This window comes from Dasypus novemcinctus, chromosome 11 (genome assembly GCF_030445035.2).
Source record: "Dasypus novemcinctus isolate mDasNov1 chromosome 11, mDasNov1.1.hap2, whole genome shotgun sequence".
Lineage (NCBI taxonomy): Eukaryota > Metazoa > Chordata > Mammalia > Cingulata > Dasypodidae > Dasypus > Dasypus novemcinctus.
In genome coordinates this window covers 8,036,451-8,050,022 of record NC_080683.1, presented here as the reverse complement: position 1 = coordinate 8,050,022, position 13,572 = coordinate 8,036,451, and the positions used below count along the sequence as shown (strand labels likewise).

Below are 13,572 nucleotides of genomic sequence, written 5' to 3'. Positions count from 1 at the left end.
ACCAAAATATTAGTTGAGCATTTTTAGTAAGTGGAGGGCTAAGCGTTCACTAAAACACCAGCTGCCAAGTGACCTTGTTGAAGATTTTCTGTCAGATCACAGTAGAATCCAGAACCTCACTTCCATTTCCCTGTTTAAAAATGAAGCATAGAAAAGGAACTCAATGAAAGAAACCTGAGATGGGACATTATTAAAAAAAGGGAAAAAGTAGGGGAAGCTCATTTCTACTTAAGCCATGACAAATCAGTCTTCCTGTAATTTGGGGAAATAGTTCCCACAAAGAATTCAAGAACTCTCCAATATCTACTAAGCCTGACCAGATAATCATTATATTATAAGAAAAAGACAAAGTGCAGCTTCTTAGATCTGAAGTCAGTGTTAAGTAGAGAGATTTCCTTGAATACTACTGGCTATTTAAATTATTTTGGAAACTAAGAATTTGCAGCATGCATATGCACATATATGTGGTCTTCTGCCAAATAATTCTATCAAGAAGGCAATAGATATCTACCCAAAAGAATAGAAAGCAGAGAGTTGAAGAGATATTTGTATACCAATGTTCATAGCAGCGTTATTCACAAAAGCCAAAAGGTGGAAGCAAGCCTAGTGTCCATCAACAGATGAATGGATACACAAAATGTGGTATATCCATGCAATGGAATATTAGTCAGAAAAAACCAATGAAGTTCTGACACATTCTTCAACATGGATGAACCTTGAAGATACCACATTAACAGTGAAATGAATCAGACACAAAACTACAAATATTGTATGATTTCTCTTATACGAAATACTTAGAAAAAGTAAATTCATAGAGACAGAAAGCAAAATAGTGGTTACCAGGGGTGGGGGGAAGGGGAAAAGGGGCATTATTGCTTAATGGGTATGAGTTTCTCTTTGCCATAATAAAAATGTTCTGGAAATAGGTAGTGGTGAAAGCTATACAATATTGTCTATATATATAATGTCATAGAATTGTTCACTTAAAAATGATTAAAATGATTTTTATGTTTTATTTTCCCACAATAAAAAAGCCAATAAAAATGTCTAAATGGGGAAATGGACTTGGCCCAGTGAATAGGGCATCCGTCTACCACATGGGAGGTCTGCAGTTCAGACCCCGGGCTTCCTTGACCCGTGTGGAGCTGGCCCATGCGCAGTGTTGATGTGCGCAAGGAGTGCGCCCTGTAGGGAGAGGGGCCCAGCGCAAAGGAAAGTGCAGCCTGCCTAGGAATGGCGCTGCCCACGCGGAGAACTGACACAACAAGATGACGCAACAAAAAGAAACACGGATTCCCGTGCTGCTGACAACAGAAGCAGACAAAGAAGAAGATGCAGCAAATAGACACAGAACAGACAACTGGGGCAGGGAGGTGGGGGGAAGGGAAGAGAAATTAACAAATAAATCTTAAAAAAAAAAATGTCTAAATGATTTTCCATCATTTAAAAGACCTAGACCTATCTTTACAAGGTTTTGCCATCTGTAGGACATCATAAGACAATCAAGAGCAACTTTCTTACATATTCATCTCAACTCCACATTTTCCAAACACCATCTCCATCTGATAGATTCAGTAACTGCATATTGTTCCTAATAATCTAAACTTACTACCTATTGCTCCTTTCTCATCGGTATATTCTATACAGGTATCCTTACAAATGAAGTGTAAGGATGGCTCTTACTTAAAAATAGTAAAAATTAGAATTCTGTGATAAATGAAAATCCCTAACTGAAACATAAAGGCACAACTGCATACAACATATGATTAAGAGTCAAGTATAAATCTGAAAAATAATTAGATATTTTGATAACTGGCACAAAAAATTCATGTTCAGAATTACAGTCTGCTCTAAACCTACCAGCCTATAGAATAACTCTAATCTGTAGTCATATTTGATTTGGCCAGAACAGTAGGTATTTGTTTTGTCTTAATGTGAATTTGAATGCTTTTAAAAGAGGTGTTGATATTAGGATTTTCAGGACTTGGAGTTGTCCTCAATGATACTGTAGGGACAGATGCAGGACACTATATATCCTGCCATAACCCACTGAATGAACTGGAAGAGAGTGTAAACTACAGCATAAGCTATGGTCCATGCTGTGTGGCAGTGCTCCAAGATGCACTCGTCAAGTGCAATGAATGTACCACACTAATGAAGGAAGTTGTCTATGTGGGAGGAATGTGGGGGAGTGGGGAGTGGGGTATACCAGAACCTCGTATTTTTTAATGTAACATTTTGCATGATCCATGTATCTTTAAAAAAAAAAAAAAAAAAGATAATAAAAACCAAATAGGTACAGGTATTCTATTTTAACACAGACCCTACCACTCACTTCCAGTTGTATAACTGAGCCTCATTGATGTTACTTTTCTGGTCCTGAAGGTATTTAAGTCTGTAAACCTTTCAATGGTAGGTAAAGGTGTTTTGATCTCTTAGGCAAATTCTGAAATGGCTTTGAAAAACACTGAGATAACTACATTCCTATACAAGTGCTAATTTTTTGTCAGTGATGCAAACCTCACCAAAAGTTAACAATGGAACATTTTCCCAAAAGCAACCTTATTTTATTGTTCTACTTTCAGAGGTTTTTCTAGGACTGGAAACACTTCAGTCATCAACCACTCCAATTTTGTTCATTTTACAGGGAAGCTAACTGGGGCCTAGAAAGGTAAAGCAACTTGTCCAAGGTCATATAGCAAATTAGTAAATTGGTTACAAAAGTGTTTTAAATTTGTTTTCTCCAAACAGACTGTAATTTCAAAGGGAAGAACTCATGTTTCTGATTATTCTGAGTCTGTTCTAACACTCTATTTGGTGTTCTGCACTCAGTAAGTATTCAACAAATATTAACTGAAATTTGCTCCCAAGAGATGAACTCAGTTCTTGTTCATAAAGAATAGACAGGACCCAGCTAGAGAGTTAAGTAGAAAGAACAGACTCCTATGTATCAGTAGTGCTATCTGTTGACTGAATGAAGAAATACATTGTGTAACTTTAGCTCCGTGGGAGACTTATAGTTAGTGGGGCCTCATGGATGAAGGAGCCAAAAGTACTATAATTGAAACAATTTTAATTAAGGTCTTTTCACATAAGAAAAATAAATTCATAATCCAGTTCAGTAATGCCTGACGTGGGCAAATGCAAATACAGCATTTCTCCAAGTCAGCAAATCACTGATTCCTTTGTTAAATAAATCCATTTCATTATACCTAAAATTCTGAGATATAGCTCAGATCTGATCCAGATGTTTCCCAAAGTAATTCACAAACATATTTTTCCATATTTCTTCCACATTTAGGCAGAAAAAAATTTTTTTAAACCTATATTCATTTCCTGGTGCTGCCATAACAAAGTACCACAAATTTGGTGGCTTAGCACAACAGAAATTTATTCTCTCACAGTTCTGGAGGCCAGAAGTCAGAAATCAATATATCAACACCAGGTACTGCTGCTCCTGAGGGCTACAGAGGCACCCAGGTCCTATGGTCATGGCAGTTGGCTCTGGAGCTCAGTGCCTTGTTAGTGGGCCCAACTTTGGAATTCGTGCTTCTGAGTGTGATGGAGTTGGACCCACATGTGACCTTTCTACACGTCTCTTTTGTCACTTTTACTGAACCTGTGGTTGGCACCGGGGTTGGTGTACACTCAGGAGACTTGAATCTCTGGACTGTCCATGTGCCAGCTAAGCCCTGAGCCTCAAGAGAGTTGCAACACCTACTCTGGTTTGTTGGACATACCCAGGTCAGCTGACAGGGAGGTGAAGATGGTCAATCACCACACCAGGGAACCGAAACTATCTACAACTGCAAGCAGGAGAATTGTATCTGTCAGCCATGTGGGATCTAAGCCCCTCTCAATTTAGATGTGGAGGGGACATCACCATCCCAGGGTCCACAGGATGGAGGAACAAAATATGGATTAGAGTGGACTTACTGGTAATCTACTACAGAACTACTGTGACTCTAGCAATGGTAGAAATTGTACCATTGATGTGGAGACAGGGGCCACAGGAATTGCTGAGGGTAGGGAGAGGGAAGAAGAGATGTGATATGGGGGCATTTTTGGGACTTGGAGTTGTCCTAAATGATATTGCAGGGACAGATGTTGGACATTATATATCCTGCCATAACCCACTGAATGGTCTGGAGGAGAGTATAAACTACAGTGTAAAGTATAATTTCAGGCAATGTACCAGTGCTCCAAAATGTATTCACCAAATGCAATGAATGTGCCACAATGATGAAACAGGTTGTTGATTTGGGAGGAATGGCGGGGAGTGAGGGGAGGTATATATGGGAACCTCTTGTATTTTTTAATGTACATTTTTTGTGATCTAAGTATCTTAAAAAAAAAAAAAAAAAAAAAATCAATGTATCAACACTGGTTCCTTCCGGAGGCTCTGAGGAAGAATCGGTTCCATGCCTCTCTCCTAGCTTCTGGTGGTTGCCAGTAATCCCTGGCATTCCATGGCTTATAGCTGCATCATTCTGCTATCTGTCTCCACTGTTACATGGCCTTATTCCCTGTGTGTGTGTGTGTGTGTGTGTGTAGCTGTGCAGGTGTGCCTGTCTCCTCTTCTTGTAAGTTACTGTAAGTTACTTGAATTTAGGACCCACCCTAAATCAGTATGACTTCATCCTAACCTAGCTATTAACATCTATGAAACACCTATTTCCAAGTTAAGATCACATTCTGAGGCTCCTTGGAGATAAGTTTGGGGGGATACTATTCAGTGCAGTACACCACCATTCTGCAATATTCTCTTTTCCAAGCATAGCCTACAGCAGGGCTCAACAACTTGTACCACACATGCCTCTGAGACGCGTCCAGTAATCTTTGGAAGTCTCCATATTCCGGTGCCACACAGGGAGGGCTACAGAAAGCACAGCTGTTCTTAGAGACAGCTTATTTTTCCTTTACTTGTTTCTTAAACTTTCATTAGCTGGATCAAGGTTAATGTGAATGGGTAATTCTTGTATTTAGACCAGATTCTCCTCTTTCATCTTGTATTCTTAGCCATACCATATTCTCAATGAATTCAAAAGGTGGGAACATTTTTTGCTACCTTTCCTCCTCTTTCCATTTTCTCTTCTACATTTCTTTTTCATTTATTTCTTCCCCTCTTTTCTTAGCGCATGCAAGTTAAAACATAATCCCTGCTTTTTCTGTAAAAAGAGCAATCATGTTTGCACTCAGCCCAGGATAAGGATAGGAAAAACTGAAACCAGAATAAAGATGGAGAGAAATGGACCCAGTTCAACACTGGAGACAATGGGAAGTGGGAGTTAAGGAAGAGCAATCATGTGATAAACAATTCTGTTTTGGCTTTCACAATAGTCACTCTCGCCAGTTAGCAAAGCCAAAACTTCAACAGGACCAAATGTACAATTGCATGTAAGATATTCCTTCTCTCTTATTATATGGGGTATCTATGAATGGGAGAACAGGGGCTAATTCAGATGACGGAAAAAATATTGAAAAGAGCTCATACATGCATATGAACACAGTACAAAGCTGTCTTGCACTCATGTGCAACCTGGATGTCGGAGGCGCTGATGCCCCGGGGGTTTCTGTAAATGGAGTGAGGAGCCTGCGGCTAAATACTTCCCATTATCTGAGGTATATTCTGCACAGTTGTTTTTTCTAACTTTCTAAATATCTTTCAATTTTCTTTAGCCAAAAATTGAAAACTTTACAAAATGTTAATTATCTTAAAATGGTTAAGGTTCCTTTATCTTTTAGCCCTCCTAAGATCTTAAAGCCTGGGTGTTTTGTAGACTTGCCTATTTTAATCCATGGAGACACGTGATTATCTCTCAGATCAACTTTTTCCAAACAGAAATCCCTATATAAACAGGCTGGTCTACTTTAAATTAATTTAGCACAGCTTCTTTTAACGTGTTAATTATTTTGAGCCCAGTTGCCCACAGTGGTGATCAACTCAATCATGTATGCCTGCAGTAGCTTTCCTCTTATCCTTCTTCTGTTTTTACCCAGTCTTCCACTACTGGTCCCTTAGTCTCAGGCTCCACTTTCCCAGAAGAACTCAGGCTAGAACAATAGAGATAGTCACAAAATTGGAAGAAGAGCGCTTTTCATCAGCCTCTCTCCACATTTGGAGCCTACTTCTTGACCCAATGAATAGAAATCCAATACTTCAAGGACCAACATGCAGTTCTAGTACTGTCTCCCACATGCATGTGACATAAGAGAGAGAGAAAAGCCTGTACGGAACTGGGGTTTGGTTACTACTCTCAAAAAGCTTCTTTAAAAAGTGGGACAGACAATTTGAGAAGAAAAAATCAGAGCTGAGATACCCTATATACTCTCTTCTCCATGGCACTCTTATAAGAACTCACCACTAACTCTTCAAGTGGGGCATGAGGTGCCTGATCAAGCTGGAGAAACTAACATGCAGCACCCATAAAGTACAGCTTCTGTATCTTTACCCCCACTCCCTGAAGGAGTTGGGTAAAATGCATGAAGAATCTTTTGAAGTCTATATGCTGCTAATGGTTCAGGAATAGAAAGAGACTACTAATCTTCCTTTAGCTAAGGAAGGCAAACACAAAAGATTTACTCACACATCATTGAACTCCTCCAGAGACCTTGCAGGTGTGAAAACATCCAAAAGACCAATTACCTATAAGAAAACGTAAAAATAAAAAAGTAAATAAATATTGAACTTATTCTAATATCCATGAGATCTTAAATTAAACCATCATTTTGGGGAGCAGGTGTAGGTCAGTAGTTGAGCACCTGCTTCCCATGTATGAGGTCCCGGGTTCATTTGCCGGCACCTCCTAAAAAAAATAAACAAATAATCATTTTAATAAGACCTAATTCCAAACCCAGCTACTATTTAACATCACATCATGTATTTAATAATGCCAACTGATTTTCTGCCCAAGTTATAATAACATATTATAATAACTTATTTTATTTAACCTATTTTACTATCAAAAATCTCCATCTCTTTAGAATTTGGTCACAAATAGCCAGTAGTTTATTAGAAGGCAAAAAGATTTAGGGTTTCTAACACACATATGCTCTAACAGTCTAATGAACTAACACTCTCCATTCTGTATGCTAAAATACTAATTTCCAGGGATGCTCCCACCTAATGAGAGGCTACTAAGAGTTTGTGGTACTTATTCCCAAACTGTTAAATGCCTACGGTATTTGATATTATTTTACATAATTTAAATAACATATAAACTGGGTGTTCACTGTATTAGTTATAACATTTTTTGTATGTTTGAAATTTTTCATAATAAAATATAGGGAAATATATATAAACTGATAAAACACAAAACAAAGAATTGTTATTTCTATGAAAAATAAGTAAAAGGTTTTAAAAAGATCCCCCCAAAATTGCTATGGAAACAGGTATAGAAGAAAATACTGAAAGTAACTAGGAAAGGGAAGTGGATCTGGCTCAACAGATAGAGCATCTGCCTACCACATGGGAGGTCCAGGGTTCAAAACCAGGGCCTCCTGACCCATGTGATGAGTTGACCCATGCTCAGTGCTGATGCACGCAAGGAGTGCCATGCCACGCAGGGGTGTCCCCCACATAGGGGAGCCCCATGCGCAAGGAATGCGCTCCGTAAGGAGAGCTGCCCAGTGTGAAAAAAGTGCAGTCTGCCCAGGAGTGGCGCTGCACACACAGAGAGCTGACACAGCAAGATGACGCAACAAAAAAAAAGAAACACAGATTCCCAGTGTCGCTGGCAAGAATACAAGTGGACACAGAAGAGCACACAGAGAATGGACAGAGAGCAAACAACTGGGGAGGGGTAGGGAAGGGGGGAGAAATAAAAAAAATTTTTTTTTAAGTAACTAGGAAGGAGAACCCCTGCCCTGTTCATGCTGGGAGGAGAGGCTGGACCCGCGGGAGCGCGGAGGGACACCCAGGTGTGAGGCGAGATCCTCAAGAAGGTGGCAGGGACAGAAAGGGGGAGTGGGGGGCACTCAGGCCCCGCCACGCGGCCCCACCACGACCCCTGCTGGCCCTCCTGACCTGGGGCGAGGCCCGGGGACTAGGAGCCTCAATTTAAAGGAGGGAAACCAGGTCATCCCAGCCTCAAGGCTAAGAGCAGATATACATTTAAGGGTGCAGTTTGGAATAATTTCCTCTCCCAAATACAGGTCCTAAAAGCCTGAACAAACAACATTCATTTATTAAACATTTGGGTGCCTTCACACACAAAAAAAAGTAACTAGGAAAAGAATTTACAAACTTCTAGGACTCAATTCATATTACTTTGCAAGGGGTCTAAGTTCTTGCTCTGCTTTAGGGAACCAAACCTGGAAGTCTTACATAATGTATTATAACTGTGTTTCACATAAGGGAAACAGCATGGGATCCCTATACAAAAGATGAGCAAATTAATATCCTTTTTTAGTTTTGCTTTAAGTTCAGAATTAAAATGTTAACTTTTTATTTACAAAAAAAAAAATTATTTTTGTAAATCTCAGTGCTAATCATATCATTAAGAGGGCTTTTACTATTTAGTTGGTTACCGAGAGAAATTTGTGAGGATACGATCTATCACCTGTATAACGTAGAAGGGACACCATCCCCCCACCACGGGCAGCAAGGAACAAGCTGAGACTCCACTTTGAAAAGGTGTACAATATTCAAGCGCTTCTTAAAGCTTTGAAGTAGAATTTAAAAATGTTTTTTTGAAGTGTTAGACACTTACTAATTTCAGTACTTGTCTGAAAAGAGGTTTAACCAAATTCTTTTCTCCCTTTTCTTAGCATAGATTTTAGTTTATTTTTCAAAATATTTATATCTTAGGGCATGTGGGGGGTAGAGGACAATTCAGAGATCTAAAATGGTTCCCCCCAATACCCCTTAATCTTCACTAAGTGATTTCTATCTTGGATCCCCAATCTCTAATTGGTTCCCCTTCTGGACTTTGTTCTCAGGATGGAATTTTTAAAAATATCAACATTTTAAAAATTCTTAACTGAATTTTAAAAGATGTTTTCTATTAACTAACTGTAATTTTAAAAAAACAATTATGTTATGGAAAATGTTGAAAAGGAAAAAAGATAAAAGTATTCTATAATAATACTATTTTGGATTTTTACAAGTATTATTCTATGAAAACTTTCCATAATTATTATATGGTTTTCAATATTGACATTTTTAAAGCCCAAAAATATTCTCAGTATTATCCTCTTTTTAAAAATATTTCTTTATTGATCAACAAATTTATTATATTGGAGACCTATAATATAGTTCTTTTCAACAGGTATTTTAACACAATAAAATTCTTTCTAAAAAAATGTGTATCTGTATACACTAAAGCAAAAATTCAAAAGGACTTTTTAATATTATTTAACCATTTAAAAATAACACAAAAAATAATTATTTCTGGTATATAGTCACACACTATAATCAGTTTCTTAAACATATCTATTTCTAATTCTCAATATTATTCTTAATATTATCCTTATAATATTCATGGTATTGACACACTTTTTAAGATCATGGTATTTAGATATCTAATTCAGAGATTTAGATCAGAATATTTAAAAGTAAAAAAGACTATTTTTATACAAAGAAAAAGCAAAGAGCCACTTAATACTCAGTAATCCCTGACCTTCGAGCAGTTTTTCTGATCATAAATTTACACTGATTTATTCACTATCATGTCTGTCTGTCCATCCCCCCACTTCCCCTTATAACCCAGACCATTCATTTCTACAAATTTAGGTATTCAGAAGGCAAACAAGAGCTATTAAAACTCACCTGTAATATGCCCAGCTAGATTTAAGGATTTAGTCTGAGTATAGAACAGAGGAAAGCTAAATGGTCCTTATGAAAACTGAATTCATAACTCCAGCCTCACTGGCGTGCTGCTCTAAATCAACCAAATTAAACAATTAGCTCTAAAAGTAAGATACATATAAGCTCAAAAGAGTATCATGAAAAAGAAACTTCTAATTAGAATATTACTCCCCTCCAAATATCAGATTTTAAAGAGTAACATCAATTATATAGCCTGAATCTGATGGGGGGCGGGGGGGGAAAGGGAGGCCTCAGCATTTAGGGAAAATAGTTTTTCAAGTCCACACAACCTTATTTCAAAGGAAGGATACAAAACTACCCTTCAGCTCCTTGGCCATACAACTATATGCAAGAAAACCAAAATTATCCATAATTGCACACCACCTATTATAACTACCATTAGTATTTTAAGATATTTGCCTCCATTTTTCTGATGTACATAAATTAACCTAGAGACATTATACTGTGCACACAATTTCATATCCTTACTTCTACTTTACATTAATGACTACTCTCATGCCTTTAGATATTTTTCAATAATATGATCTATTATTTGTATGTACTATAATTTAACCAATTTCTTATTGGACACTTAAGTAAAAGTACAAGAAATACTTTTCTTGCACATCTCAGATTTTCTTCAACAGAATAAATAGCAAAAAAAAAAATTACCATAAAAATAAGATCAACTTACTTTCCCACAGATAGTAAGTGACCTACCTATAGGAGCAAAATTTAAATTGCGATTAAAATTTAGGTCAAATCCATTCTCCTTTTCTTCTCCCATCTAATCCCTAATTGCTTTTCTTGAGTTTGCTACACTTCTGGCTTAAAATATCTGGTCTTTTGATCACTCTCCCCTATACCCATTATACTTTAGGCAACTAAAATTTAGAAGTCAATTCTATTCACCTATTCCAATATTTTCTAAACACTGATTCTTGGTATCTGAGATGCCCTATTCTCGCAATATAATAAGAAAAGTTTAAGACAATTTACAGTGTTTTACAACATTATTTCAACTGTAAGTGTGAAAAACATCTTCAGATCAAAATAAAATTTAACCATTAAGAGATACGATTTATACAAAATTATTCATGCAAGAGTTGCTTCAAAGACTGGGAAACAAAACTAGCCCAAAATATTTTCTAATAAAAGCTCCAATTTCAATTTGAAAACACAACAGGAATTTTGGAATCAAAAAGCTCTAAGTTTGTTTCCAACTATCAATTTGCTATTTCTTGGCTCTATGAGTCTTTTTCTTGGCTCTAGAGTCTTTTTCCTTCATTGTGTAACTCCAGCAGCAGCTTCTTCCAGTAACAGAATGTGAGACTAAAACTAAATTATTCAGCAATCACCGGACATTGTGGGTCCTCACAGGGCCCACTGGATGGAATGGGGGAGGGTGTGGGCCACGATGTGGACCATTGACCATGGGGTGCAGAGGTGCCTGGGGATGTACTTGCCAAATGCAATGGATGTGTCATGATGAGGGGAGTGAGTGTTGCTGGGGGTGGAGAGGTGGGGTGGGGGTGGTGGGGGTGAATGGGACCTCATATATATATATTTTTAATGTAATATTATTACAAAGTCAATAAAAAATAAATAAAAAAAATAAACTAAATTATTCAAATGATTAAAGAGCATGGCCACAAGAAGTACAATGAAATACCTTGGTAAAAAATAACACAGCAAAACAGACAAGTAAATACCCTACTAAATATTAATTTCCTAAAAAAGAGCACATTTTATGAGATTAAAACTACCCAAGTTACACCAAATTATTCTTAATTTTTGTGAACTTTTACAAAATATCCCCTTCTCCATTAATTATATTTATGAAGTATTAATCATAAGAAAAATACTATAAAGCTAAAGTTTCCCAGCATTAAAACAGATCTGGGGAACATTTTCAGAATATTCCATAATTTATTATTTCTTATATGGAAACATTTTTTAAAAATTCAATTCATATTTTAGCTTATTTCCTTATTCTTTCTGCCATTATGATTTCAGTCACCAAAAAGTAAAACAGGAATAAAATTTTTAGAAAGCACATTTATAATGCAGATAAGTAGCAAACATCTCTAATTATTGTTCTTCAATGGCCCAAAGACTGACAAACAGAAGTAGTACATTTTGCTTAAATTGGCACACACACACAAAAGCACTTTAATTGGGTAATCAAAGGTGGTATTTAAGGTATTTAACACAAGCACATCAAAACAACAACTTGGTCCCTACGTAAGTTAACCTAAGTAAGGTTAACTCTAAGCCTCCCAAATAAAATTTATGAAAGGATTCCTTTAATTATATTTTAATTTCAAAATGTAAAGATTTCCAAGCCAATAATTGAGCAATCTTTGCAGCATTTATCCAGAAAAGCAAAAGGATACAGCTGGCAGGCCGCCTCTCTTTAAACTTTCCTTAAAGAATGTATGAGATCAAGGTCAAAAGTTCATTGAGGAATGGGGCCAGCTAACTTTGCTCAGATAACAACTATCATCTTCTCAGAGGACACCGTCAAACTCCAGTTACCAAGCTAACAAATGTACATCTGTCATGTAATATCACTAATAAAATAACTGAAAATGAGCTATCAGCTGTGGGTCAGAGGCATTTTTGAGTAAAAAAATTTTAGGTGCACTCCTGGCACCTAAAAATTCTACTTGTTTACCAGTATTTTCTTATAATTTTCAAATGAGTTTTTAAGCTACTGCTACTGCAGATGGTGGCCAGTTGGCTAGCTAAGAACTGGACGGTGGCCCAAAATAATCATTTACAAAAATAAGAAGAGGAGGGAATAGAGAATATAAAACATTTAGCTATGGGTCTTCTTTTGTTCAAACAACAAATTGCTAATACCTAAGCAGAGGTGATCCTTTACATTAATCCTTCTAAGATTTAAACATCTTAATATTAAAAAAATGGACTGCTAGTAAACTGCCTATGAAACAACTGATGTAAATTAAAATCCTGCTTTTCTAATGCTAACAACTCTCTTTTTTAAAGAGTATTGCAGCCTTTCCTAAATTAGGACAATTTTTCCCACCCTATGTGGCCTCCTCACTTCTACAAGCAGAGAATGACCCAAATATTACATAAGACACATCTCAAAGTATCTCATTACAAAAAACTCAAGCATAAAATACTAAACATGGTTGTTATTTATAGCCAGAAAGAAATCAAGAAACAGATTTAGACAATTCAAAATAATTTTTGGACTAAACAGTGGCTTAAGATTTCTATGAAGAAAAGCAAACCAATAAACTGTAGCACTGCTGATAATCTTCTAAACTAGGCGCTCTTAAATTAGCAAGGATTCACAGGTGGGACACTTCCCCTACCCAAGCTCCCCAGAGGTGCTTCAGGATCCATAGATGTTTGGTTTGCATTCTATTTTCAACACATTCTTTATACTTAAAAGGCTGTAATGAAAAGTAACATGTACACTCAAATCTGTTAGAAACCAAATATAAAAGCATCAGTTAAGCTGCCAGGCCACCTTGATTTTATGCAGACCTTAGAATAAAGCTTCTTCTGCCAGTTCTACCCATATATCTGAACTTCTTGTAAACGTGTCACTGATTAGGAAGGCTGCAGCTGTACCCTGAATTTTTTTAGGTTTGCACATGGTTGTTCATGTAAAATTTTACCTAGGAATAGGGATTATGTGTAGAAAACAGGATTTTCTCGATACTATGAAATCAAAATAAAACAGAAATAAAGAAGAAGCTGCAGCTGTTTTAAAATTAGAATGGCAG

General features: G+C 36.8%; 1 protein-coding gene across 2 annotated transcripts in view; it reads right to left on the bottom strand.

Moving 5' to 3' along the window:
• MAPK14 (mitogen-activated protein kinase 14) overlaps window positions 1-13,572 on the bottom strand; it is a 96,878-nt gene that overhangs the window by 41,098 nt on the left and 42,208 nt on the right. For both annotated transcript variants that reach the window (XM_004458329.5, XM_004458330.5), the window contains exon 3: window positions 6,588-6,646. In XM_004458329.5, coding sequence (XP_004458386.1) covers window positions 6,588-6,646 — 59 coding nt within the window. The remainder of the gene's footprint in view (window positions 1-6,587; window positions 6,647-13,572) is intronic.